General features: G+C 37.4%; 5 protein-coding genes and 1 long non-coding RNA gene across 7 annotated transcripts; 4 read left to right on the forward strand and 2 right to left on the reverse strand.

The window, feature by feature from the left end:
* The first annotated feature begins 1,285 nt into the window (after positions 1-1,285).
* LOC141906739 (serine hydroxymethyltransferase, mitochondrial-like) lies at positions 1,286-6,980 on the forward strand. 2 transcript variants are annotated; one of them, XM_074796046.1, is made up of 11 exons: positions 1,286-1,401; positions 3,945-4,097; positions 4,319-4,398; positions 4,489-4,689; positions 4,805-4,886; positions 5,004-5,126; positions 5,205-5,344; positions 5,607-5,772; positions 6,016-6,271; positions 6,363-6,470; positions 6,556-6,980. In XM_074796046.1, the coding sequence occupies exons 1-11, from the start codon at positions 1,300-1,302 to the stop codon at positions 6,681-6,683; spliced, it is 1,539 nt and encodes a 512-aa protein (XP_074652147.1). In that variant the 5' UTR covers positions 1,286-1,299; the 3' UTR covers positions 6,684-6,980. The 2 variants fall into 2 exon arrangements, with proteins under 2 accessions (XP_074652147.1, XP_074652148.1); XM_074796047.1 differs by lacking the exon at positions 1,286-1,401 and adding an exon at positions 2,089-2,220.
* A 124-nt stretch (positions 6,981-7,104) lies between these two features.
* LOC141907452 (large ribosomal subunit protein bL32m-like) lies at positions 7,105-8,220 on the reverse strand. Its single transcript, XM_074797100.1, has 4 exons — positions 8,135-8,220; positions 7,648-7,911; positions 7,482-7,551; positions 7,105-7,392 (listed from the first exon to the last, which is right to left on the reverse strand). Exons 1-4 carry the CDS (start codon positions 8,211-8,213, stop codon positions 7,239-7,241), a joined length of 567 nt encoding a protein of 188 aa, XP_074653201.1. The 5' UTR covers positions 8,214-8,220; the 3' UTR covers positions 7,105-7,238.
* Positions 8,221-8,313: 93 nt separating this feature from the next.
* Positions 8,314-11,937, forward strand: LOC141906860 (proteasome subunit alpha type-2). The gene is made up of 7 exons (XM_074796304.1): positions 8,314-8,386; positions 9,710-9,786; positions 10,058-10,190; positions 10,511-10,633; positions 10,905-10,992; positions 11,072-11,145; positions 11,568-11,937. Exons 1-7 carry the CDS (start codon positions 8,343-8,345, stop codon positions 11,740-11,742), a joined length of 714 nt encoding a protein of 237 aa, XP_074652405.1. The 5' UTR covers positions 8,314-8,342; the 3' UTR covers positions 11,743-11,937.
* A 238-nt stretch (positions 11,938-12,175) lies between these two features.
* Positions 12,176-17,413, forward strand: LOC141907275 (uncharacterized). Its single transcript, XM_074796876.1, has 14 exons — positions 12,176-12,363; positions 12,490-12,783; positions 12,869-12,958; positions 13,044-13,316; positions 13,408-13,431; positions 13,523-14,023; positions 14,569-14,750; positions 15,164-15,372; positions 15,492-15,624; positions 15,863-15,965; positions 16,140-16,295; positions 16,386-16,619; positions 17,107-17,225; positions 17,318-17,413. The coding sequence occupies exons 1-14, from the start codon at positions 12,189-12,191 to the stop codon at positions 17,411-17,413; spliced, it is 2,589 nt and encodes an 862-aa protein (XP_074652977.1). The 5' UTR covers positions 12,176-12,188.
* A 649-nt stretch (positions 17,414-18,062) lies between these two features.
* Positions 18,063-22,821, reverse strand: LOC141906831 (kelch-like protein 18). The gene is made up of 10 exons (XM_074796253.1): positions 22,607-22,821; positions 22,271-22,401; positions 21,680-21,820; positions 21,092-21,290; positions 20,743-20,903; positions 20,518-20,654; positions 19,920-20,142; positions 19,625-19,729; positions 19,425-19,536; positions 18,063-19,293 (listed from the first exon to the last, which is right to left on the reverse strand). The coding sequence occupies exons 1-10, from the start codon at positions 22,712-22,714 to the stop codon at positions 18,901-18,903; spliced, it is 1,710 nt and encodes a 569-aa protein (XP_074652354.1). The 5' UTR covers positions 22,715-22,821; the 3' UTR covers positions 18,063-18,900.
* A 3,555-nt stretch (positions 22,822-26,376) lies between these two features.
* On the forward strand, positions 26,377-26,874 carry LOC141907871 (uncharacterized). The gene is made up of 3 exons (XR_012619549.1): positions 26,377-26,497; positions 26,583-26,744; positions 26,833-26,874. It is a non-coding gene; the product is annotated as an uncharacterized LOC141907871 (long non-coding RNA).
* The last annotated feature ends 234 nt before the right edge of the window (positions 26,875-27,108 follow it).

A 27,108-nucleotide genomic window follows, 5' to 3' on the forward strand; every position in this document is an offset into this window, starting at 1 on the left:
TTGTACACGGGGAGCAGTTTTGTGTTTCTAATATACAGTGCATAGTTAGGTCCGTGGATGCGTCGCGATCAAACAGACAGTGCTATGCGCATTGATAGACCGTCAGTAAGAAAGCGACACAGGCACGCGAGTTTGATTAATACAATGATACATATGCACAGTCTTGATCGGGTTTTATTTACAGGCATGATCAAAGAAATTGCATGCCACTCTGGCGGCTATCTGACAGTGCTAGCGTAATGGAAAACCGTCAGTGATCACCAAGGCGGCACGCCCAGTTAATCATTTGTCACAATTAGGTTTTTTTTTTTGGTAGGTCTTAATGAGACCGGTGTCAGGAGGCAACCTTCCAATCACCACTGCACAAAAATAGACTGAGCTTGCTATCCTGAAGCCAAAACGGAGGCAGCTTTCCAGTTATCGCGGCAGTGAGACTGAGTTTACAGTCCAAAACCAGAAACAATAAGGTATCTATGCGTATGTGATGATATAGGACAAAAGTGGTCAGACAGTTCTATGCGCATTGATAGACCGTCATCCCTGTTCATTCTAAATCAGAACATACCTCAAGTGTCAAAGTCAGGATATGTAGGTGTACTAAACTAATAAAAGGCGTTAGGTTAAGTAATTAATAGACTACATCGATAGCGTCAATTGTGATTCTGTTTACTGTATTTAGTCCGTTTACGTCTAGGTTTATAAATATATTGTTAAGACTCCAAATATGAAGATTTCGTTGCAGTATTATTTCTTGGTTTATGCGATCTATAAGTGCGTTTTTGAAATAAATTATAGTGTTGATGCGACCAGAGCCCTGTTCTAGATTGTAATGATTCTTGTTCAAAATGAATTGTGCGAGAAATAAAAGATAGTTCGCAAGTGTGCGTTTGAAAAAGTCTCTTTCTATTGTTTTGGTAATTCCTGTGTAGACGATGTCTCGAGTGATTCGTATAGGTGTGCCTATTATGCGTTCAAAGATTGGTTGTATGCGTGAATATAATTGTTGTGCTTCTCAAATATTCGCTGTTAACGATATACATAGGGGCAGCACGTAACAGTCCAGTTCTAGATTCCTACTGTGGCATGCGAGTAATAAAGTAAATGTTTGATGAAAAGACCATTCAAATTTCATATCTCCCATAAAAGTTTTTTGTTCTCTTTATGAATTCAACTAAAACAGTGATTTTAATTAGGAGAAGAATAAGCCCAACTTTTATGCTACAATGCATGTAGTGAGCGTATAGATTGTTTCGACGGACCTCACACCATAATAAGCCTCGCACGGCATTGGGTTTTTATATGCCATTTCTGCGCTGGTCGCCTCCACATTCTGACATTACTTTTCGATCGAATCAAAACTTAAAGATGTTGTCGGTTTTTCGTGCTAACGCCGTATCACGGGTGAGTGTCAAACCATTTTCAACCGATATATCTATACTTCATATTACGGTGCATTGATTAATATACTTATTTTGCTCATGATTTTGTGGAAAACCATCGATTTTTCCAACTGAACATGATTTGGGAACATTTTACTGAATCTCTTCTTGGTTCATTCTGTTGTAAACATACGTACGATGGTCAAGTTCTAGCAAACTGCAGCAGCAGTGTGATCTATCATTATCACTTAATTTATTCAGCACAGTTACAATTTTCTCCATATGCTGGAAATTTTAAGGGGTTGCATTAACCCACAATAGTAAAGATAAAACTTAATGAGCATTTGAAGTTTTGACCCTCTCCCGGGCGGACCGCTTCCTTCAACATATGGGACGCACCCGCGTTCTTAATTTCACGGGAAAAGGGTTATAGAATTGATTCCAATCACGGGCGGACATCCCCGAGATAATTTAAAAAAGGGGTTGTTTATAAGAAAATACCCGTGAAAATAAAAATTAGGGTGTATGGATTTCTAAAATGTGACAAAAATTAAAATGTCGAAAATTTTAAATTATCGTTCCCGGCTATCAGTATCCGGGATCGTTATGAGGAAGTTTCGGGATTCGAACCGTGTGTATACTTCGTGTCTTCAAACTAACAAACATGATCCTGAGTCATCTGAAATAGTCAAAGCCCTCCACATATCACTTCTTCACCGGGCACTTGATGATGGCCGGCATGTAACTATGGTTCTGCCAGGGGTTCTACCTACCACATCAAACTGTAGCCAGGCGATCATCGAGAGCCAGGAAAGTGGTCCATTTTGATCATGTGTGAATGGTAAGATGTAGATAAAGCTATTTTTCATTATAAAGCTTCATAGTTTAACCTCCCTACTTTTTGCAAATAGGGGCTGTTTCAATGAAATCACCCTAGATTTTCTCCGAAAAGGGGTCATTTGGAGAAACCCATAAAATCTAGGAATGGGTCATTTTTTATGAAAAAGAACGAGCGTGTGCTATCTTAAGCTGAAGGAAGTGGTCCGCCCGGGGACCCTCTCTCAAAAACTGAAAAAAATGTTTCTTTGAAAATGGCCCATAGAATAAGGTTGAAATGTCAAACGATCATTAATTTTATCTTTGTGGGTTTTTTACTTCAAATTGTATTAGACAGTCACTTGTCTATGGAAACCAACACTGTATTATTTCGAAGCAGTCTCAAATACTCCAGTTTTTTTAAGGAACTACTGCAATGTTGGAATTCTTGGCATTCCAATTATGATTTCAAAGTGTCATTTCTAGATCTAGCATCTGAAATGATTCTACGATTCTACAAATGGAACCTCTTAAAAGTGCAACTTTCTAAACATCGCAACATATCTTGTTAGTTTATTGGGTTAGTTGTGCAAAACTGCTGGTGAAAAATTTAACTGTTTTTAGTTAATCTTATTTCTCAGAGCAGTTAGCTGAGGTGAAACTACTAAAACTGACTTGCGATCTAAATTATGGATTGAACCTGCGTTCAAACTGTCAAAACTAGATTAAGAATCGCTGACATCTTGGGTGTAATCTTAAACCAGCTGTTGTTTACTGCAGGTGTCTTTATTTCAGTTGAACAATATGTCACTATTACAATACGGTTTATTCCATAGCATGATCAGAATTTTATCGAGTTCAATTTTGTGACTGATCATTTCTTATCAGTTCAGAACATAGCTGTGGGCCTCTGGCTTCGACTCTCTAGAATAACTGATAACTAACTGATTTGTCTGTCCTGCTGTCATAGTTAATCAGACGTTTCAGATAGCTGGTTGAATGATATGTAGAGCATTTCTAAGTTGAGTTTGCTTTTTAGATAAAAAATAACCTTTAGGATAAACTCCTAAGATAACTGTAATGCTTACTTTTCTCAAGTTTTTGCATGTTTGATACAAGTCAAATAATCAATTAGCCTATATTGTAGTTTTGGGGTGGCTATAAGTTTCTCCTGCTGTTTTATTTAATATTGTGCAGAGGGGCTTAGTTTTCTTTTGTAAATTCTATAAGACTCGGAAATATTTGTCAAATATGGAAATTACAACGCAGTTCTAATTAAAATCACTGTAGGTCTATTCAGTGTTGTAATGCCACTTCAAGTGGTAATATTAGTATCCTGCTGATTTATCAATTACTACTTATTTATCATTCCATTTATTACAAGAGTTGTTTGAAGTTTCTTCACCATAAAATCCTATCACCCCTAGTATAATATTGATATAAATATTTTCATTATATTCAAGTCTTCATGAATTAATAATGCCAACTGAAAGGTGCTATATTTAAATGACAGTTGACATATTTCAAGTTAATGGTCTCTGTCTGACATCTAAGAAATTACTGATGGTCTTCATTGTCTTGACCCCACCATGACCTTTTACAGAAGTAAAGAATATTGTGAATAATTATGACCATTCTGGTATAATGGAGAAAATATTGAAGGTTGTGGCCTGCCATGAATTATAACCAAATTATTTCCCTAAGCTCTTTTTTCAATATAATCAGTTTTTCATTTTTTGTAATTTCTAGCTGTTGCGTCAGGGAACTAATGTAGTTGCGAACAGTAGTCGAACAGTTTGGTCAGAACAAACCTCTGTTGAACAAGATGACCCCGAATTATTTGATCTGCTTGAAAAAGAGAAAGATCGTCAAACCCGCGGATTGGAACTCATCGCATCTGAGGTAGAAAAATCGTCCGGTCAATAATCCAAAATTCATGTTCTCTCTCCTTTTATTATTTTTCTGTTAGTGCACATCTTTGTGTCACACATTTTTGTTTTTTGTCTGTTTGTTATTATTGTTGTTTTCTTCATTCACAATCTTATACTTTGGATTTATGATGAATAAATTGAAATTGAAATTGTCAAACCTCACAGTCATGGTAATTTTGTCCATATTTTCAGAATTTTACCAGTAAATCAGTAATGCAAGCTCTGGGTAGCTGTATGACCAACAAATATTCAGAAGGATATCCCGGGGCCAGGTATTTGGTGAAATCTTTCTTTATTTAAACCAACCCCACTTATTCCAGAATGAATTTCTACATTATGGAATGTGTCTGTATTCTATGTAGGTACTACGGTGGTAATGAAATCATTGATAAAGTCGAAGTACTTTGCCAGAAACGAGCTCTAGAAACCTTCAAGTTAGATCCGGAGAAATGGGGTGTGAACGTGCAGCCGTATTCCGGTAGTCCCGCTAATTTCGCTGCGTACACAGCTTTGTTAAACCCACATGATCGAATAATGGGACTCGATTTACCAGATGGAGGACAGTAAGTTTATATTGAATCCACCTCAGCTCGCTACCAAGACTAAAGTTAGAGTTTCAGAAAGACCTTGATTCTTTATACCTATCCTAAGCGATTTGTACTGAATTTATGATTTCAGTTTAACCCATGGATTTAGCACGGACACGAAAAGAATCTCGGCAACTTCCATTTACTTTGAGTCGATGCCTTATAGATTAAATGTAAGCAATGAGGTTTTTTCGAATTTTACATAAAACTTAACAGTGAAATATATAATAATCTTCCGTAAGTAGGGAAGATTTCAGTGGTGTTGAAAATGTTTTCTCTAATAATTTCAGCCTGAAACTGGTTACATAGATTATGATAAACTACACGAAACTGCTAAACTATTCCGACCTAAACTAATCATTGCCGGTACAAGTGCCTATTCTCGTCTGTTGGATTACAAACGTTATAGGGAGGTCAGTATAGCCAAACTGTCTATTTTCAATCTTCAATCGTCACTTCCCCTTTCTGGCAATATTCTATTGGCTCTTTAGGTATGCGATGACGTAAAAGCTATCCTGTTAGCAGATATGGCTCATATATCTGGTTTAGTAGCCGCTCATGTTGTTCCTAGTCCTTTCGAATACGCCGACATTGTAACAACTACTACTCATAAATCGCTACGAGGACCCAGGTATGAATAGAATATCATTACTTATAGTAAACCTGGCCTTACTCGGACATGCCAACTCAGACATTCGATTAATTCGGAGAAAAACAAAATCATGTTTCTCATTTCCTAACTTATCTTTCCTATCATTAACGCGCACTTAACTCGGACCAATTTTGCTGGTCTTAATTTACTGTATAAATTGAAGACTTTTCACAGTTATAGGAGTTATGGACATTAGTTTGGGACTTTCTGACACGGATGTTTTCGTGTTTGTAATTTGCAGGGCAGGAATGATTTTCTTCAGAAAAGGAGTGAAATCCGTCAATGCAAAGACCGGTAAAGAGATTATGTATGATTACGAGAGAAGGGTAAATGGAGCAGTGTTCCCCTCGTTACAAGGTGGACCTCATAATGCACAGATCGCCGCTTTGTGTGTTGCTTTCCAACAGGTATGAAACTGAAACCCAGTTTCAGACAGTTGAAATTGATTCTAAATTTAAGTCTAACATAGAAGTAATAACAAATGTCTGTGTTAATTGAAATTCTTGATTATTAGAAGAGGGCATTAGATGACAGGGTTCATAACTGCCATTGAAAGTCCTTAAATGAGATTGGGTCATCTCAACTCCAATGAAAACAATACTTCTGGACAATGCAAATAATGATTAAAGAGGTATTTTACGTCTTTGTAGGCGATGCGACCAGCATTCCGCGAATATCAGGAACAAGTTTTGAAGAACGCGAAGGCCATGTCTAATGCTTTGATCGAGAGAGGATACCAAGTAGCTTCGGGCGGAACCGATACTCATTTAGTGTTGTTAGATTTACGCCCGAAAGGAATCGACGGAGCTCGCGTCGAACGAGTTTGTGAACTCAGCGAAATAACCGTCAATAAGAATACAGTTCCCGGTGATAAATCAGCACTCGTTCCCAGCGGACTTCGATTAGGTAAATTTCATTCACAGTTCAGAGTTATCTTTTCTCATTTACTACTTATTACAGAATCATTATGTTCGCGTAAATTGTATATTTTCAATAGGAGCTCCGGCTTTGACGTCCAGAGACTTTAAAGAATCCGATTTTGTTAAAGTAGCTCATTTTATTGATGAAGCAGTGAAGATATCAGTTGAAGCTAAACCCAAAGCAGGTAAACTTAAAAATCCCTATCGTATGCGAATATCAACTGTAATTCCATATCGTTAGATGCAAAATTATACCATTTACATTTTCAGGTAAAACTGTGAAAGATTTTAAAAATTTTGTTGATACGGACGCTGAAACTCAGAAAAAGATCGCAGAACTGAGACACGAAGTTGAATCGTTCGCTCGAAAGTTCCCAATGCCAGGAGGCCCTCTTTAAAGAACTGAGACATTCAATCGCATGGTCTGATCACAACATTTTGACAGTATTACGATTTTAATATCGTTTGGAATACAATTTGCAATAATTATATTTGCCAGTGTACAGTACCAGTATTACATGATGTATATGTATGTGTACGAGTTGTGAATAGTCCTCTATAACCTGTGCTACTTAAACCCTGTTACGAATGTTTTAAAATTCTACATTTTGTACATGGCAATGTATGGAATAAATCATTATCCTGAAATATTTTTTAGTGTTGTGGCAATCATCTATGGAATAAATTGTTATTATCCTGAAATATTCTATAGTCGCTCGCTTTAAGAGTTTGAAGGCTTTTCACGCTGAGGAAACAGGATGTGACGGCTACCTCTAATATAACAAAAAAGTTTTCAGATTTTAATAACAAGATTCTCCAATTTATTTATTCATTTAGCTACAAAAACTAAGCAAGATTAGATTAACAGCAGAAGATTTAAACACATGATACATATTGAATCCAATATACAGCATTCCCTGTGATTGAAGGCGTCGCCTTTGTAATTTCCACAACTATGATTTGTTCGGCTTCGTGAGCAACACTTGAGGAAACCATTCCGGTCTCTTTTTCTCCATTTCTACGATAAATTTTTCTTGATGCCGAGCGATATTATCTTTATTTTCGTCTTTATATAAAAATTTTAGTTCTGATGTTGGAGCTTGGAATCTAGAAAATGAAGACAAAATGCATGACCGACTACAAATTTGCAAAAGTAATTTGAGGACAGTTTATATGAAGATTCTGAGCACACTCACTTTAAAGTATCTACCCCTAAGGCTTCCTGCATTGCCTGCGTTTCTTTCTTCACTTTCTCGTAACAATGACCTAAATAAGATAATTGAAAGCGCACTAGAATTCCTGAAGAAACTTCTAAACAGTAAACTCTGAATCTGACTGGATTACTTCAGGTAATTTTCTTACCACAAATAGTGTGTTTTTCATGATAATTTCCACAGTCCAAACAAGCGACAATGTGTTTTTTCGGTTGATGATCTTCCATTCGTCCACCTCCCCACGCATGTTTCCGCGCTGATCTTCGTTCTACAGTTCGTCTGTGTTTTGGTACTGCGTAGAAGATACCGTTACCGAGAATAGACTCCAGCAATGACTGACCTGAATTACTAGCTCCATCTGACTGTGGTAGAGCCCCAGCTGGCGAATTTATTGCAAACGCAGCACCATATCCTGGAATCAAAAATAACAGCAATAATAGAAACGGGCCATCAATCATAGCCCGCAAGATTAAAATTAACCATCTCGTGCTGCCACCTAGGCTCCACACTACATATGAAATTGAATATTCCTGAAAATATTTTTTCTAGGGTTTATTCCTGATGAATTGTACACGGAATTGCAATAACGACTAATCATTCCTCATCTATTTAATCAAAATAATGTAATTATCTACCTGGATGCGGGAAAAGACTAATGTAATTGACGATTTTTGCCTCTAAACGCAGAAAATAGTCACCGAGCCGGGAGATCATGGAGGCAGCCATCTTGGATTAGATGTCTCGGGGATTTTTATTGGTTGAAAATCTGTCAGATTCGATCAATTGGCCAATCGGCGTGCTCGAGAGAAAAATCGTCATTTGGGCTTCAAATCTTGGCTAGTCATGTCTGGCGAAAGAGGATACGGATTTTCTCTCACAACTTTCAGGTAAATAAGACGAAACTATGCAATTATCGCATTGATTCTTCTGGGCCTACAACAACATGATGAGCCCCAGCCTAGCCAAGGTGCGGGTGAAATAAAGAAGTAAGGTCCTACAACAAGAAGTTAAATACCAACAGAACAACACAGAGTGAGATAGTTAGTTACCTAATCGTTGGTGGTAAGCTTTTTATAATCGGATGGGCTTATACCAACGTTAGGGATGACAAGGACCAAAACACGGTTGAAAAAAGTAACACTTCAAAAATATACTTTCTATTCACTTCAGTCCACAATTAATGGCTTAATTCACAAACTAACACAGGTACCTTTCGAAATAATCCAATTTTATGTATGTTTCGAGTGGTTAATCAACATTATTTTGAGAAATTAATTAATTTCTCCACCAATTTCGCCATTAGCCGCCATTTCTCTGTATTGCACATGTGGCATGATAAGGCAAGGGGACCTACAAGGATTTATATAAAACTTCCAAGACGAAACGACAATTTTTATTTTTGATGGTTTTCCAACTTATATTTCAAATCTTCATGTTTTCCACAATAAATAATGAAATAATAAATTCTGGTAAAAGAAAAATGTGAATAAGTGTTGATTTCTTAATTTTTTTTCAATTTCGTCGTTTCGCTTCGTTAGTTTGTGCTGTTGTCCTGGCCTCAGTCCACAGGTGCCAGCACCTCCAGTAATTTTCAAAATGGCAGCTGTTGACCCGACGGAAATTTACTCTCACTTCACGGCCGATTTGCAAACGGATTAAGATCGTCAGGTGAGGTGTTATAGGTATCAGACAAACTACGAATCTGTTGTGCGTCGATTACAACAAAAATTAGACGGATATCTTAAGAGACAATGAAATGCCAGGCAAATTACTCGTCAGTCAAATTGGCTGACGAAGATTTCATACAAAAATGACCTTCCCATTCCTGACTGTGGTTTGTGAAAATATCCGATTGTGAAACTAAACCACAGACAGGTTACTGACTAAGAGTGAGAGTGAAAAAATCGACAATTGTAGAAGCTTAAAAAAGTCATGTCTCCTTGAAAAACCAGTGGAATCAATCAAGAGAATAATATTGTTTGTCGTGTAATGGTGATCAATGTCGAAGAATTTTTCTTCTCAATCATTTTCATTTGAGCACCGTCGTTGACATTTGGCATCATCGGCATCATTTTTATTAGATCTTTTGATTTGAATGTTCATCCCCCATTTGAGAGTGAATCAAATGACAGTCACAGGACACTGTTGTCTTGGCATAATATTCTGCTTTTTGGGTGAATCCTATGTAGTGTTTTCATTTTCATTTTTAGTCCTTCTGGAAAGTTGGTACAAATTGAATATGCATTGGCCGCTGTAGCTGCAGGAGCACCCTCTGTAGGCATTAAAGGTAATCACATCAATTTTTTACAAATTAATGTATCCAATTTATATCCAATCAAAAACTATCCTTATTCTCCAACTGACCCGTTCATTTAAGGCACAAAATTGCCATCAATAGCTGTGTATTTATATTTCAGAAATCGATTTGATGTTTCTAAACATCTACTCTCACCAAAAAATTTGCCAATTTCTGAACGAACTTTCTGAAACGACCTAATCCTTTTCTTAAGAACATAAACTTACAATCAATTGAAGTATTATATCTATTTATATTTCAGCTACCAATGGAGTCGTTTTGGCCACTGAGAAAAAACAGAAATCTATTTTATACGATGAACACAGCATTCATAAGATAGAAATGATTACAAAGAATATCGGGATGGTATACAGCGGTATGGGTCCAGATTTCAGGTATGTTAAGTCAAGAACATACACAATATCCGTGTAAGATGAATATATTGAGAGAAATCTCACAATGATTCAACCAAAAACGTAAAGTTCTTAAGTAAAAGTGTATGTTTATATTTGAAGAAGGTTTTGGCATTAAGACTTATTAGCCATCATTATGAGTACTGAATACTTGGATATGCCTGATGATGGCTAATAGTCTTCAGCCAAAATGTACCTTGAATTATTGTGGGATTTCTATCATATATATGGGTACCGGTACATCTATCCCTCCATTCGCCTTTTGATCGATCTGATTATAAGCGCTTTACTTTTTATTGTAGGGTACTTACACTGGCAGCGCGTAAACTGGCTCAACAATACTATCTGGCCTACCACGAACAAATACCTACTGTTCAACTTGTGCAAAGAGTCGCTCATGTTATGCAAGAATACACTCAGCAAGGGTATGTTTGCTACATTGCAAGTTCAAATTCCTTGTGATTATTCTATCTCAATTGCAGGAAAACCCACATTTAAGAAGTAACACTAATAGAGCATTTAGTTAAAGCATTTGGCTCAACAGCATTTGAGTCGAACGTCTAAGTAATTTTTATATAGGTTTACAATACTTTGTGAGTTTTTCCATAAAGTTCAAATTAATTTATCATTGATCAAATTGTTTAACTGAACTCCATTTGTCTCAGATGCTTATTGCGTGACGTTGTTTATTTGCAGTGGTGTTCGTCCATTTGGTGTATCATTGCTGCTGGCAGGTTGGGATGAGGATGAAAAACGACCGTATCTCTATCAATGTGACCCTTCAGTATGTATCTCATATTCAAACACAGTCCGAGGCAGCCATTTGTATTTGACTGTAATTTACTGGATTCTGTTTTTAACAGGGTGCATATTTTGCCTGGAAAGCGACAGCAATGGGTAGGAATTTCGTCAATGGTAAAACATTCCTTGAAAAAAGGTGAGTAGTGTGCAGGCCTGTCATTTTTCGTGATTTTCTATTAATCATTCAGGGTGGCCACTGTCTGGAAAATTCAGGTAATCTGAAAAACCTAGAGAGAAACGTGGGAATTTGATAAATTGTGCAAAAAAACTGGAAAACTCGAGGATTTTGGACATATGATTGACCACGCATTCCTTTATCACTACGTGATTTATAAAGAATTGATATATTGTAACATTTTAAACAGGGTTCCCACAGGTTTTGAAAAGTCTTGGAAAGTTTCGGAAAATGGGAATTTTTTCCAGGCCCTGAAAAAGCTATGGAAATTTCGTTTTTCTCTCTATGGCTATGGAAAACCAGGGAATTTTCTGTTATAACATGGAAAATCCATTGAATACTGTTTTCAGCTAACTGGAAGATAATACCTTCTGATATTTTAGATATAGCGAAACTTTAGAAATGGAAGACGCCGTGCACACCGCTATACTGACGTTGAAAGAGAGTTTCGAAGGTCAAATGACTGAAGATAACATAGAAATCGGTATCTGCAACGAAGCTGGATTCAAAAGATTAACACCGGCTGAAGTTAAAGACTATCTCGCAGCTATTGCTTAGTGATTTGTGTTTTCTGGATATCAATATAAAGTCGAATGTTTCAGATAGGGACTCAAAACAGCACCGATTCATTGCATATAGCTGTATGGAGTGATGCTTGCCAAGTCGAGGATTATTGTATTGCGTGCTGAGGATTTTGTTGATACATTGATGTATTCAATTTGTACAAAAATGAATAAACGTAATATTAACAATATTGAATCATGTGGTTGTTGGCTTCTTTTGTGTATTTGTATCTTGCCGCAAACTTCGTTCGGATCTGCTAGCATTTAAGTGGTAGGTATACTAAACCTTCCATAAATTCCTCGACATTAAATACTTATTTAGGGGATTTCATGCATAGGGCCTACATTTTTCATGAAATTGATACCCGGCCCGCAATGACAATCGTTGCCTCCTCTCCGTCTGGTGCTGCCACCACGAACTTTTTGGCGAACTATTCAAAGATGGCTGGGAACCGCAGGAAAAGTCAAGTACAAATACAACAAGTTTGTGAAGATAGTTTACACGGATTGCACCCAATAAAACCTGATAAGGAGGCAAACGATGAAATAGACGGAGATATGGTTATACCGGCTAAACGAGTTCGTCAATTGAGGGAAAGAAAACCAAGATTAGAAGGTTTGTTTCTTAAAAAACAATTCACTTCCGGGTTCTCGGTTTCGATCTATTTCTGTCATTCATTGTGATATGATGGTCTGTAAGTGTAATGCCATTGTGATTGGTTTACCATTAATATTTTTTAAGGTGAAGAAAGCCCATACTTTGAGGGCAAGAAAACTAAACTCAAGAAAACACCAGGTACAGCGGAAAAGAAGAAAAATACACCGGGTACAGCTGGAAAGAAGAATACACCAGGTACAGCCGGAAAGAAAAAGAAACGCCCGCCTCCTGGGGCTGAGCAGAGTCAGGGTGATCATGCGCAGCAAGGTCAAGGAGATCATGTCCAGTCTGAGCACGGTCAAGGTGACCATGTCAATCCTATCGAATGCATTGTTTCTGATTCTGAAGATGACAATGATCAGATCAAACCATCACAAGGTACCGTATTGAAGAAAAACAAGATTCCGTGTCAATTCTAGCTGGTATCCTGTCTAACATGATAGCATGAATATTTCTGCTTCAGAACTTTTGGAAATGGATGAGCATGGTCTGAGTGGAGCTAGCGTTTTTGCATTTATGTCAATTAAAAGATCTGGGCGAATGGCATTGAAAGGTTAGTTCAAAAATTCATTTTTGCTGAAGTATTTCTAATAAAGTCGATATTATTAATCAAGCACTTATTATGCCATTACTTATAGCATCGGAATCTGTTCAGAACTCTCCTCGGACGCCTGTTAACATGCCGAAATCCAAATCATCTAGATCTACGTCTGCTAAAACAACCGTAAATAAGGCAGCGAGAGAGACTCCAAATTATACCGTGAAAAAAGCCGTTTCAGACAACGCTCCAAAATCAACTCGAAATTCAGTGAACACGAGATCAGCCGCTTCTACGCGTAAAACAAAAATCTCATCTCCACAATCCTCAAAATCTACACCTAAAAGAGTTTCAAAATTAGTCATGAAGAAAGGTAGGTATTAAACTCGAATGAATTTGATGCTGGCTATTTTCATTTTCTGCTACCCCGCTATCTATTTTCTGTTTTGTCAAATCATTTCTAGATGCTGACAATAGCCTTTGGAAAGGTGAGTAGTGGCTTTTTCCCAATATTTCAGCTAATTCTGGTGGAAAGTATTTAAACTAGGGACTGATGGCAATTGTCTTTTCAAATTTCAGTCTTGTTCGATGAGGCCGACAGTAATAATAATAATTCCCCGAATAAATCTTTCGGTTCTGAGTTACTATCACCAGGAACCGGGACGTCACCTCGATCTGGGGGTCTGCGCCGAGAAACCAATAAACCGTTAAGATATACCCCACCACTCGATGAAACGAAGAAAACTCCTCAAACGACGCACGAAGAACCGGAGTCGACTCCGCTCCACGGTAAAAACTCTTCCTCAAAAAAGTGCGTATCAAATAAGAAATCAAAGTCGGATCAGTTAAACAATGGAAGTACACCGGTAGAGACTACCGTGACACCTCGGCGTACAAAGGGACGTCCGAGGAAAAGTATCCTCGCATCAGCAACACCGAAGAACGTGAAGATTTCCTCCGAGTCAATGACACCTAGTAGCAACTTGGCGCCGAAAAACAACAGACTGCAATCGTTACGTAGAGGATATAAACGTCCAGAAGACACAACTCCTTACAAACTGAGGAAACGAGCTATGACTGGTATGTACAACACTCAGTGTACTGGGTTTACCCCTGGGATCTTTCTAATTGAATATGCCCTAGGATGTGTGACTATCCGGAGGGCAATTATCTTAGATTCTAGTTTATGTGTCCATGAATCGAGGGAAATGTACCAAGCACGTATATTTGCATGCTGTTTGTATTTGATTATCATTTTAAAACATGTGGTGCACCTGGTAATGTGATAAACAATAGACGTCATACCTCCTGCAGTTTTCGGTGACATTATCGCAAGTATCAGAAATGTTCTCTTGCTCTATTTGATAGTTGTATTATCTCATTTGAAATGCCAAATTTGATAATTCTATGACTTACGTTTCCCTCAAAATTGATCTGTGCTGTATTGTAAAAAATGCTTAGAGATACTCTCAGCGTGAAAATGAATCACAAAGGCGACTGATAGGTTGGTATCGGGGGTCATATACGACTTCTGGTATGGCAGCGAATGTGTTGAAACCAGTGTAGATACAAATCATGATCAATCACAGTTGAATTTTAGAGCGTTCAAATCATTATAACTGTAGATGTAATCGATGAGATCATTTCTGATGAATCCGAGTATGCAGAATCTGAGGAGAGTGAGGAGGAAAGTAGCGAAGATGAAGTTGAAGAGGAAAAGAGTGATGATGAAGAGGAAGAAGAAGATGAAACTAAACGATCTCCGATTAAACCGATTCGTATCAGACACAGGAAACAAGCCGCTATGGTATGTACCGAATCTAACCTAGGACTCGAGGATGCTTCTTTTAATTCAAACTACTCACCAAGTAACCTTAATCCTGAGCTACTTCGAATACTAGATTATCAGGGCAATAGCGGATTATAGGCATTGTATGTGGAAGACCCACAAAAATGTATCGATTTGATTACGAAATAAGTTACACTGATGTGGTGAATTCATGTTTCAAACAAATCTTTGGATGCGTAGAAGTATTCTACCCGAAACATGATTAAACTACTTTTCGTTATTAAGATCTTCAACATTGTGGGTCTTTCATGATGTATGCGACTAGTAAAATTTGATTTAACAAAATTGATCGGCTTGTTGAATATTAGGCAAGCCCGCATTCCAGAGTTTATAGTGTGGTTAGGTAATTGTAGTGCTATTCTATTTTGCAGCCGGATGAGAATGCCGAGGATTATTTTCTAATGAGTTCGGACAACTTGCAGACGTCCGATCGAACGTTGTCTCGTCTGGAGAATCCGATGATGAACGAGGAAATGTTGTCGATCGAATTGATGAAAGTTTCCGTCGGTTACGAAACCGAACGTCAAATCCTAATGAACGAATACAGACAGAAATTCTCGAAATGGATATATCAATTGTGGTGAGTTGGATTTATGATAGGTGTAATGTTTCTAGTTGATAGTCAATGTTGGGTATATTACCACATGTTATATTAGTAGGTTCGATGTTTTGCTTTACTATGAAAGTTTTTCATTCAAGCAATGGATTCAATCTGTTATTTCACGGAGTCGGGTCGAAGCGTAATTTACTGGAACGATTTCGGGCGGACGTTATACGCGAATATACGCATCTAGTCATTAATGGATATTTCCCCAGTTTAACCATTAAACATGTAAGTTCCCATCAATCACTTAATTTTGTTGTTTGATGAAGAAAAACCCAAAATATGTAATGAAAAATTTGTAAAGTAGTGACGTTTCAACTAGATTGCTATGCCTCATTTTTCAAAACTGTTTCTAACAATTGAGCGTACTCTACTTCAATATCGCGGGTTTATTCTTCAATTGAATTATAGAGATTCACTGCTTAATTAAAGAAATATAATTTCGTGGAGTTTTTCGTATTTCTAGATACTGAATAGTATAACGGAAGATTTGCTCGACCAAAATCCGACTGTGTTTAATAATCCTATCGACCACGTAGAATTCATACGAGATTATTACAGTGCAAAAGGTAAGAGCCAGGATTCTCAACTTCAACAGCTAAATAATGAATACTCTGTTATGCTGATTTAAGAGTTACCGTAAGCGTTTTGTAGGAACAGTCAGTGTTGAAACGTTAAAGATCTGAACATTTGAATTTTCATCAGGTTTATTCACATTCGATGGTAAAAACATTCAATTTCAGATTTCGACGGAGATCGTCAGGATTTATTTCTTGTGATTCACAACATCGACGGTCCGATGTTACGCGCCGAGAAAGTACAGTCCGTTCTGAGTTTATTGGCTCTTATACCGAATATACACATAATAGCTTCGATAGATCATATCAATGCACCGCTCAGTAAGTTCCTTGTTATTTCGAGTTTAGTTTTAAGTTTAATATTTATTTTGCGAGTGCAACTAATTTGAATCATGAACGTGTTTCCTTCAGTTTGGGACCAGAATAAATGTTCGCGTTTTCGCTGGTTATGGAATGACGCGACGACCTATGAACCGTACACCGAGGAGACTTCATACGAAAACTCATTACTCGTACAACAATCAGGATCGTTAGCGTTGAGTTCATTAACTCATGTGATGAAGAGTTTAACGCCGAATGCTAAACAAATATTCTACCTGCTAGTTAAATATCAACTAGAACATGAACAGTCTTCACATTATTCGGGTACGATTCATCGGTTTATGATCAATTTATGTGTATTTTGCTAATTATCGTTTTATTTACTCTGGTACTTTATCAGTTAACACAAAGACCGATAGTACTTAGTAGGTAAACTTGATTTTATCAAAAATATGAGCTTTCGCTACGGTTGCTTCATCAGGGATTGGGCGTTTACCGTTTTGAAAATCAATGGATAGAAATTGAGCCTGATGGTGGCCAAATGGCTTTACTGATTTGTTTGTATTTCATAAGGTCAGACTGTAGTGATGGTCTGCTTCCTTTTATAATACACCAGACACAAGTCCTTGAATATGCTGGTCATGTTTCTCTTTAATTCCATGACTTTTTCCTCCGTGTCGGTTCACTCAGCTTGTACCGGTATATCAAATGAAATCAAGTTAACCCACAAAGTACTACCAGTTTTCACGTTGATTAGATTGACATAGCGTTAACACGGATCCTCTACAAGTAGTCGGGTTTATAATTGCAGGCATGTCCTTCCAAGATTTGTATCAACGATGTCGCGAAGCTTTCCTCGTCAATTCTGATCTGACGTTGAGAGCGCAACTCACCGAATTCAGGGATCATAAACTCATCAAATTCAAAAAGGTAAGGATAGCGGTCTTAACCAAGTTAAATGTGCGAGAATTTAAGCCAGTTATCAAAAGTATCTTGTATGCAATAATGTATTAACATTTCAGGGTCACGATGGTATGGAATATTTGACTGTACCACTAGAGGCAAGCATGCTTAAAGAATTCTTAGAGCAACAAGATGATCACGATGATCAACTATGATAATCAGTATCTATTGATGACGTGACGCAGACTCTTATTTATTAACCCTTCAGTTCAACCTTTGATGTTTTCTAAATCTCTGTACATATAATGTGTATTATTGCAAATAAAACTGTGTGAATATCTTTCAAATCTCGAATTCTGGTTATGTCTCTGTTGGGAGTAAGGTGAATTAATGGATGCATCGATCCGAAACCTATGTTACTGTCATCCAGGTTGCAGTTATCAGTGTGGACCATCCTTGTTGATGACATCCACATGATGATTAAATCTCTTAATAGATAGAATTAAGAGTGGTGTGACAACTATTTCGATGACGATTTTCAGGGGAATTTGTGAGACCTGCACAATCCTATCAAGTTTTTCTGAGTGTCCTTTTTCATTTTGTCAACAAAGATAATTGGTGCATTTCAGTCCTGCAGGAGTTAATATTTCTTTTTTGGACATCAAAGAGTGCCCTTTTTGGACTTGACAAGATCTTCAAGAATGACCTCTGGATCCTACCCTGGACTTAAGTTTGTAGTTCCACAACCTCAAGTGGAAGGAAGTGTTGGATACCAACTTCAACTGCTGTACAAACCATAATCATACATCCTGATCCAGCTTGTTAGAGACAATAAATTCAAAATGGCCGATTACTTCATCATGTATACATATATTAAATCTTTATTCTATTTCTGAATCCTTCTCAGTCATGGGAGCATAAAGTTTGATCATTTTTCATGGATTCAAGATTTTCATCTTTTACCCCAAACATAATCTTCATATTCAGATTTGATGATTGTTGAACCTTTTCCGTGTTGAACACATTATTTAAGTATCAAGTACCAAACATTTACAGTCATTTCGATAACCGTAATATTCTAAGACCACTTTAATCCCCCTCTTAAGCGGGATTTAAGGCAAAGCTTCACAAATGGCAGATAATATTCTATCACATTACATGTGGGCCTTTTATATGCGTACATTCATGCTACTATCACAGAAAAATACAAAATAATAAAATTCTACATATAAAATATAATCAAATAGAACCGAATCTAGGTTTGTGTTTTTAGTACCAGTATATATTCCCTGTCAAAGCCTGGAGAGAAATGAATGTAACAAAAACGTGAATGATTCTAAATGCACTGTACTTTTAAAAAGAAGACGTCTTTCCTTTCACGCATTCTCATAGTTTTAATATAGAGCTGCGTTGATGTGGCTGTCTCAGTCATCAGCTTCACAATAATTCCTTACTATAATTCACAAGTTATTGTAAACTACGGAATGTACTCTGAACAAAACCACAAAACATGACAAGAAAACAATGAATATTCACATGTCTTCAGTAGATTTCCTACGACCTCCGATTTAAAATCCGGCAATATTGGCATCACTCGAAAAATCAAAGTTTTTATAAGTGTTTAAAAGATTCGACCCACTCGACTTCAAAATGGAAGCTAAGTCTCCATGTCATTCGATAAGCTTCACAAAGCTCTCTGTCACTAGTCAATACTAGGACATAAAGGTATCACACCGACTCCTACGCCTCCTTCATGAGCGCACATCGAAGCCACTGTTGTCCACATATTGGTATCGGGATTATACATTTCAGTCGAATTGAGATTTGTGACGCCATCGTAGCCACCAACCGCGTATAACCGACCACAATTAGAAACTAGCGCCACCCGACTACGTTTCACTTTCATCGGCGCGACGTAAGACCATAGGTTTGTCTTTGGATTGTAACATTCGACCGTTTTTAAGAACACGTGGCCGTCGTATCCACCGACCGCGTACAGTAGTCCGTTTAAAGCCGCTACTCCGAGACGACAACGTTTCGTAATCATCGGCGCCACTTCTTTCCACTCGCCCGTCAGATTATTGTAACATTCAACCTGAACAGAAGAAATTCACAGAAGTAACTTCATTAATCCCAATAAAATCGCCCAATTTTGTTAAATTTTCATTATATTATTCATTTGATGCAACTCTATTGCTGAAAATAGAGATCGTAAGTGAGACTTACCGAGTCAAATATCGACAGCCCATCGTGACCTCCAAGAGCATAAATCTGTCCATCAAATACTGTCACACCCGCCGCACTACGATGTTTCATCATATTCGAGCACATTGTCCATCTAAAAATGCCAATATCATTGACTGTTAATCATCTTCTAAACATTCATTCAAACGTAGCTCTTCTGCCTTGATAAGATCAGTACTCACACTTTAGTTTCTGGGTTGTAAAATTCTACCGAATTCAGAGACGAAACTCCGTCATAACCTCCACAAACGTACAGACTGTTATCTAATGGAGCCGCTCCGAGTGCGCTGAAGAAATAGTCATAAAACAATCAATACATCATGGATTCACTGAGAATATGTAACAATATTGCTTAATCGATTCTTAAAATTTGTTAAGATCTATATTTGACTCGCGAATAAAGAACTGAGTTCTAGAATAAGTTCCGTCAAAATTATTACTCTGAAAATAAGTAGAGACAAGGAGGGCATGATTTACCTGCGTTTACAGTTCATAGGGGTGATAGTGCTCCACATCTTCGAACAAGGTTCAAACACTTCGACCGTGTGTAGCCTTTCCTGACCGTCGTAGCCTCCTATCGCGTACAATTTACCGTTCAATACAGCAACGCCTACTCGACTTCGTAAAGTTTTCATCGGTTCAGCGAGCTGCCACCTTCCAACTATCGGATCAAATGCTTCTACCGTACACAACGAATCACCTACATGAAAATTGAAAAGTTTACTATTCAGGTCATCGTGACATAACATCATGTTATCATGTATATAATATATACAAATTTAAAAACATAGATTTCTCAGTGGCCCTTTCAACTGATACAAAATTACAAATTTAGAAAAGTTATACTATTCAAAATAACATATTATCAGTTGAGGTAGCCAAAATAAAGTTACTTCGTAAGGTTTTCATCGGTTCAGCGAGCTGCCACCTTCCAACTATTGGATCAAAGTTATACTATTCAAAATAATATATTATCAATTGAGGTAGCCAAAATAATTTTTGGTGGTATGGATCACCCTCTCACTAACATCAACAGGCATACACGAAACAAAGCCATGATTGAGGGTTCACTAACCTGATGATGTGAGACCACCAACTGCGTATATCATACCGACAATATCCGTGCAGCATCGCGGTCGACGCTTAAATGTTTGCAATAATGGACGTCGTTCGGGCATTAAATGATAATCTTTCGCTTCATCAACCAAATCTCTAAAATCAACCACAATGTAAAGCATCGATTCAAGTTAGTTTCGCGTTCACCGAGGTAGAAACTGTCAATTACAATGTCGAAACGTACCGACATCTGAGAGATGTTTTTATCAAATCGACCATCGCGACTCTATCCGCAAGAAACTGCGGTGTAAGTAAAGGAAGTCGAACGAGTTTGAGTAATTCGGAAAGGTGGTCTTTACGTTCTTGGAGATCAGCTTTTATCCAGGCTAACATCGCTTCAAATACCTACAACAGACAAATTAACATCACTAATAACTATTTAAGCCCGGTCATTTCTTCTTGGATTATCAGACGAGGTTTTAGAATTGGGAGACTAGAGAAATGTTCAAAACTAATAATCAGAGTAACTCAAACTTCTAGAGTTCAAGGGACACTATAGCAACTGGAGAAATGCTTCAAACTAATATTCTAACCTGCTCTTCACTGGTAACATACAGTTCATCACGTGATAATATATCGTGTATTTCTGTATATGTGATCTGCAAAAATTCATCCGATTTTGAAACCTCCATGAAATGTTTTTGAATGTACTTATTCGCAGCCTCCGTGACTGAAGGACACATGAACTGCTCTGCAAATGCCAAGATACCGAGTACATTGTTAGGCGTTAGCCTGAAATGAAAAATTGTAATTCTTGATTTTTTTGTAGGATACAAGAAAGCCTGTAATCAATAGTCAGTCATTGAACTATGGTTTGATACCATTGCATATTCCTACAAACCAATCATAATAAAGTAAACCTCACCTAAATTGGACAAACTGAAAAAATTGGTCTTAGTTAGCAAATGTCTGGGTTTAGGATAGTCAGTAATCTGTCTGTGGTTTTGTTTCTTTGGTATAAGCCCCTCCGATTCAACAAATAGCTTAACACCAACAATTGGGTAACTAACTAGGTTCACGATTGAATGGACTTTTTGGTTCATTGATTATCTTAATATAATTAGAAATAGGCTTAAGATTTAAATAAAATCAACATTTGATGCACTTAGCTTCATTTTTACCTATTTTTCAGGAAATCACAGCAGGCTTCTTTAACCGACTGCAACTGCAGAAAACTAGCTCCCACAAGGATATTCTGAACGTTGTTGCTGTCTAGCTGAACTCGTCCGTTGTAAGCAAAATTCACTAATGCTTCCAATGCACTGTAAGGAATCAAAATCAGCATTTATAATAAGGTCTAATCTATTCTCAAGGATATCGTCACAGGAACTTGATCTAGGGGATGAATTTCATTATCTATTATGTTATCCAGCCATTGATGTTTTAACTGTGCAGACAAGGAATTTCAGACCTTTGTATAACTTATGTATCTATATAGGTAAAATTGCTAAAATATTTGTGTAAACACGGCATTACTTTGAATATTGTTTCTATTTCTGTCACCAATTAATTTTGTCGAATAAACTGTAAACCATCAACTTGTAAACTTTCCGCTATTGATTTTGTCAAATAAACTATATTAACTAATCAATGTTGACATGTGCCAGTGGGTAGGCCTATGTATTTCACATTTTATTTAGTTCTTCCTCATCTTCACATTATCACATCTTCTCGGAACACCAACAATTATTAGGTTTCAGACTAAAACTGACCTGTGTTCGATTCCTTGCATCGTGATGTCATTTTGACGCGATTCGACCATATCATGAGTAAACATCGCATGGAAATACGGAATACTCGACGCCAATACAATACGATGAGCTGTAAACATATGATTATCTACCTACAAAACGAATTGGCAAAAAGACGTAGAGAACCAGTATAGGCCGGTTACCGATCATCAATACTGCAGCAAAATTAGATTCAAATTAATGGACATTCTTGTTGGCGAATGGTTATGATTTGATTCCAATTAGCTTACACTTGTTCAACAGGACAACATGTTCAAGTAGAAGAGATCTAACAAATTTTAAATCATTGACACTAACCCTCAACGTAACATCACATAGTTTCCCTTCTCTCCGGATACTTTCCATCATCGGAAAAGCGAGACGAGGAAGATCATCCATCGTAAATACTACAACATCATCAGCCATCGTCGTCCCTCTTAAAAATGCAGTTTGGAAATTGTGCAGAGAATCAGAGAATCAACGAAACGGCCAAAGTACCGAAACCGAGATAGAAATACATCGTATGCTAAATAATTGAATGATGTCTGTCTGCAGAGTTTCCAGAACCTGACATGACAGGTCTTACCTGTCATGTCAGGTTCCGAAAAAACCCAAATTCACAACAATATTTGACGAAACGGCGAAATATCTAGGCATGTGCTAGACGAATGGAAGAACATTTTGAGTTGAATGAATATTCTGATCCGTCGTAAATATCGAAAATGATTCAACAATAACGATAAGGAAAATGTTCTGACTAATAATTCATTTGAAAGGTTGATTTATAAGAAGAAAATATTTATGTGTAAAATGACTTATTTCTGTATTAAAGGGAAAATAAGTTTCAGGCATAGATGAATTTATTAATGTAGAAGTAAGAGAATATTTTCGATAGCTGAATCGGGGTCTTCGTTTCCGCAATAAGACACTAAAAAATATCTGCTCACTATCACAGTTCGCCGGCATCACCTGATCACTCCTCACTGTCCTGAAACTCACTATTTATATTCATTGTTTTTATGGTGTACATGTAAAAGAGCCGAATGCAATATAGAGACTGATTTTAAATCAACTCATCAATTTAAAGCAAAATTTAAAGCAAGAAGTTTTTCTATTTATATCAGTTTTAATGCACACCTGTCACCAATTCTGCAAAATGGCGCCGGCTGCCGTGTGAGGTCTCGCTTCAAAATTATTGTTTTATAGTAACTTAAGATTTAATCTATCTATGGTAAGCAATTAATATCATGCTCATAAGGAGACCAAAAAAATTAAAATTTTCCTTCACTTCATCAGTTTAATAATGCAGACCTGTCACCACAACTAAGGTCTCGAGAAGCTCCGCAAAATGGCGCAAGCTGCCGTGTGAGGTCTCGCTTCAAAATTATTGTTTTAAAGTACTTAAGATTAACTATATCCATGGTAAGATTTATTTTTATGGCCTTATTAAAGTTCCACGATATTGTTCAGCTGGCTACTGCTCCTGTTCCTGCTTCCTGAGGAACGACGATGTTTTATGTGTTACTGTTCGTCTCCGTGCTGTCCTGTACTGTTCCATGTTTATTAATCCGTTCTATTTTTCAGCAATTAATCCGTTTTATTTTTCAGGGCCGATTTCTCTGTCGAATTTCAACGTTTGCTGGAACAAAACTAATGTCCGAAAGCATCAGCTCTCCTTCGCCGGTCATGTGTCGAGGATGTCAGACAAAGAGTCGGTCAGGAAATTCTGCCCTCTACACGCCCTCATACGGAACACGAAAACCAGGATGACGAGGCCTCACTGCCCCCACCTATCTACAAAGTGTGCTGAGTGATGTCAATGACGGGCATATCTGTGGGATTGCGCGGGATACAAATGGAGTGGTTATACTGGATTGTCACGCCACTAGCATTCATTGGTCCTTGTGACCGCCCGGATGAGGGTTGATTCTACTGTCACGCCCTTTGTTTCTGGTATTCTGAGTCGGCTGAGGGATGATTCTACTGTCACGCCCTTTGATTTCTAGTTTGAGTGCTAGTTTTCATTGTGTCCTTGTGACAACCTCGGGCAGAGATGAAGTCTCTTGTCGGCTTGTGAGTGCTAGTTTCATTGAGTCCTTGTGACTACCTCGGTCAGTGGATGAAGTCTCTTGTCACGCCTTTGAGTGCTAGTTGAGATCCTGAATCTCGCCCGGTCAAGCTGGTTGTACGGCGCTATTTGTGTTTCGAGCAATTTTACAGGTGTGTCAGTTACTGATGTCGCCCAGTACATCCTGCAGTTAGATGGGGAATGTGAGGCGTTGTCATTCTGGTTTTCGTGTTCTGTGTGAGGGCGTGTAGAGGGCAGTATATTCCTGGCTGGCTCATTGTCTGGTGTTCTCGGCATGTGACCGGCGACGGAGAGCTGAAAAGCTTTCGAACATTAGTTTTGTTCCGTACCAGGTTTTCATCGCTCTTCTCTTTTTTTCATTTCAGGACTCCCAAGAAGTTGAAGAAGAAGATGCTAGAAGGCGACTACAGAAGATGCTGAAAAAATACTGAACTCGGCAATCTTGAAAGTTAAGTTGTTACCCATGTAAATAAGGATTAATGATGAAGAAATGTGTGACTACAAAATGTTTTTCTTTTTCTTAATTTCAGCTTCGACGAAACCCAAGAAGACAAAGAAGTACTTCGATTCCGTAAAAAATGATGTAAAATCGACCGACGATCACACAACTATATCTGTACTTCGATTTCGAAAAAAAAAATTAGACAAAATTATCTTCAACCTTGTAAACTTTCAGACTACATGAAAAAAAAGACCAAATATTGTAAAATTATCGAAAAAAATTATGTAAAATTGACCGACGATCACACAACTATATCTGTACTTCAATTCCCGCCTGTTTCGCTCCTGGCAGGTGTGTCACGATTGTAAGGGACACCAACTCAAAAAGTCGAACGAGAGCTCATCAACTAAGAGCTGCTGATTAGAGAACAGTGCACAGAAGGGGCCAATTTGGATGCAACTCAACCAACCAACTTAGGAGATCCTCCGATAATGAACCCAGCCATCATAAAAGGTAATTTGATATTTGATACGAACTTAGAACATTTTAACCCATACTGAACCCAGCAAACTTGAAGTAAGTTGATTTTTGGTGAACTGTAGGTTTGCATATGCAAATGATCTGGAGAAGCAGTTTTCATTGAAAATGAATAGAGTACCGGTGTGTCAACAAGGCACAAACATTGGCTGTTGAACCAATAGTGTTGATTTCTGTGTCATGGTTTGGCTTAATGAGTTCTCGAGCCCACAATAGTTTCATAGTGATCAAGTTATAGTAGGGGACTTATTCTTGAAAAACACATAAAAACCTGCTTTTTAGCACTAAGTAATGGCACGTTATCATATATGAGAATTTGCATACTTGGAATTGAAATATATAAAAGTTCAATCCTCCCTGAAAGTGTTTCCGTTTTTTTTGCAACTCATCGCGATGTACTTATTGACCTACAGGTCCTCACTTTATAAACCCCCCAAAATTTTCTTGCTTCTATTAATCAGAGTTGACCTCATTACCTGAGCTACATTGAATGTGATTGGCTGTTAGTTGGATATACGGGAAATTCCGGGAACTTCTGATGTAATTGGGAAAGCCCATTGGGAAAACCCAATGTGGAACCCAAAACAAAATGGCGAGCATTTCATTCGACTAGGTATCGTATGTTCGCTTATAATTTGTTCGGTGTTACGAATATAACCGAGTAGGGCTATTCGAGGTATATTATTTATGGAAATTATTATGATAAATTCTAAATGAAATATTTTGTCATTACAGGATATCTTCTTTTAATCATTGCAGCTAAATTTCAACTATGAGAAAAACCCAGTTTGAGATAAACTACTCATCCAAAATCGACCAACTGGAACAGCACACAGATGAAGCCAATTAGAATCCAACTTATCAACAAACAACCTTAAGATGATCCACGCCAATTACGAACCAAGCAATCATTAAAGGTAACTTGATATACATGAAATTGTTTCGATAAATTCTAAATGAAATATTTTGTCATTACGGGATATCTTCTTTTAATCATTGCAGCTAAATTTCAACTATGGGAAAAAACCCAGCTTGAGATCAACTACTTGTCCAAAATCGACCAACTGGAACAGTGCTCAGATGAGGCCAACTAACTAACAAACTAATAAGATAATCGCCGATAACGACCCAAGCATAAAAGGTAACTTGATATACGTGGAATTATTTCGATAAATTCTAAATGAAATATTTTTTCACTACAGGATATCTTTGTTTGTTCATTTCAGCTAAATCCTATCTATATGATACTGCCCAGCTTTAAATCAACGACTCATCAAATATCTACAGATAAGCTCAGCCCACTGAACAATCCAAGCTTGAATCAAATGCATCAACCAATTGCATCAACCAATTGTTTTAACCGATACTGAACCCAGCAAACTTGAAATGTAAGTTGATTTTTTTATGGAAATTATTATGATAAATTCTAAATGAAATATTTTGTCATTACAGGATATCTTCTTTTAATCATTGCAGCTGAATTTCAACTATAAGAAAATGCCCAGCTTGAGATCAACGACTCGTCCAAAATCTACAAACTGGAACGGAGCACAGATAAGGCAAGAACTGAACCCAGCAATCGTTTAAGGTAAGTTGATATACATGAAATTACCTGTATATAGAAATTTCAGTCCTCATATGAATATCATTTCATAAGTGGCTATCATCAAAATCTAGTCCACATGGCTGAACTTTTATCTTCACTAGTCTTTAACAGTGATGAACTAGTCCTACTACTGCAATTGATTATTG

Source organism: Tubulanus polymorphus, chromosome 6 (genome assembly GCF_964204645.1).
Source record: "Tubulanus polymorphus chromosome 6, tnTubPoly1.2, whole genome shotgun sequence".
Taxonomy (NCBI): domain Eukaryota; kingdom Metazoa; phylum Nemertea; class Palaeonemertea; order Tubulaniformes; family Tubulanidae; genus Tubulanus; species Tubulanus polymorphus.

Excerpts from the sequence above, each read along its gene's own strand:
- LOC141906739 (XM_074796046.1), top strand. The coding sequence starts at position 1,300 with ATGCCATTTCTGCGCTGGTCGCCTCCACATTCTGACATTACTTTTCGA. Across the intron at positions 4,887-5,003 it reads CGATGCCTTATAGATTAAAT|CCTGAAACTGGTTACATAGA; the intron begins GTAAGCAATGAG and ends TAATAATTTCAG. Across the intron at positions 6,471-6,555 it reads TGAAGCTAAACCCAAAGCAG|GTAAAACTGTGAAAGATTTT; the intron begins GTAAACTTAAAA and ends TTACATTTTCAG.
- LOC141907452 (XM_074797100.1), bottom strand. The coding sequence starts at position 8,213 with ATGATCTCCCGGCTCGGTGACTATTTTCTGCGTTTAGAGGCAAAAATC. Across the intron at positions 7,912-8,134 it reads TAGTCTTTTCCCGCATCCAG|GATATGGTGCTGCGTTTGCA; the intron begins GTAGATAATTAC and ends TTTTGATTCCAG. Across the intron at positions 7,393-7,481 it reads TTAGGGGTAGATACTTTAAA|ATTCCAAGCTCCAACATCAG; the intron begins GTGAGTGTGCTC and ends TTCATTTTCTAG.
- LOC141906860 (XM_074796304.1), top strand. The coding sequence starts at position 8,343 with ATGTCTGGCGAAAGAGGATACGGATTTTCTCTCACAACTTTCAG. Across the intron at positions 10,634-10,904 it reads CAAGAATACACTCAGCAAGG|TGGTGTTCGTCCATTTGGTG; the intron begins GTATGTTTGCTA and ends GTTTATTTGCAG. Across the intron at positions 11,146-11,567 it reads AAAACATTCCTTGAAAAAAG|ATATAGCGAAACTTTAGAAA; the intron begins GTGAGTAGTGTG and ends CTGATATTTTAG.
- LOC141907275 (XM_074796876.1), top strand. The coding sequence starts at position 12,189 with ATGGCTGGGAACCGCAGGAAAAGTCAAGTACAAATACAACAAGTTTGT. Across the intron at positions 15,625-15,862 it reads CCAGTTTAACCATTAAACAT|ATACTGAATAGTATAACGGA; the intron begins GTAAGTTCCCAT and ends TCGTATTTCTAG. Across the intron at positions 15,966-16,139 it reads AGATTATTACAGTGCAAAAG|ATTTCGACGGAGATCGTCAG; the intron begins GTAAGAGCCAGG and ends ATTCAATTTCAG.
- LOC141906831 (XM_074796253.1), bottom strand. The coding sequence starts at position 22,714 with ATGGCTGATGATGTTGTAGTATTTACGATGGATGATCTTCCTCGTCTC. Across the intron at positions 20,904-21,091 it reads ATGTTACCAGTGAAGAGCAG|GTATTTGAAGCGATGTTAGC; the intron begins GTTAGAATATTA and ends TGTCTGTTGTAG. Across the intron at positions 20,143-20,517 it reads TGGTGGTCTCACATCATCAG|GTGATTCGTTGTGTACGGTA; the intron begins GTTAGTGAACCC and ends ATTTTCATGTAG.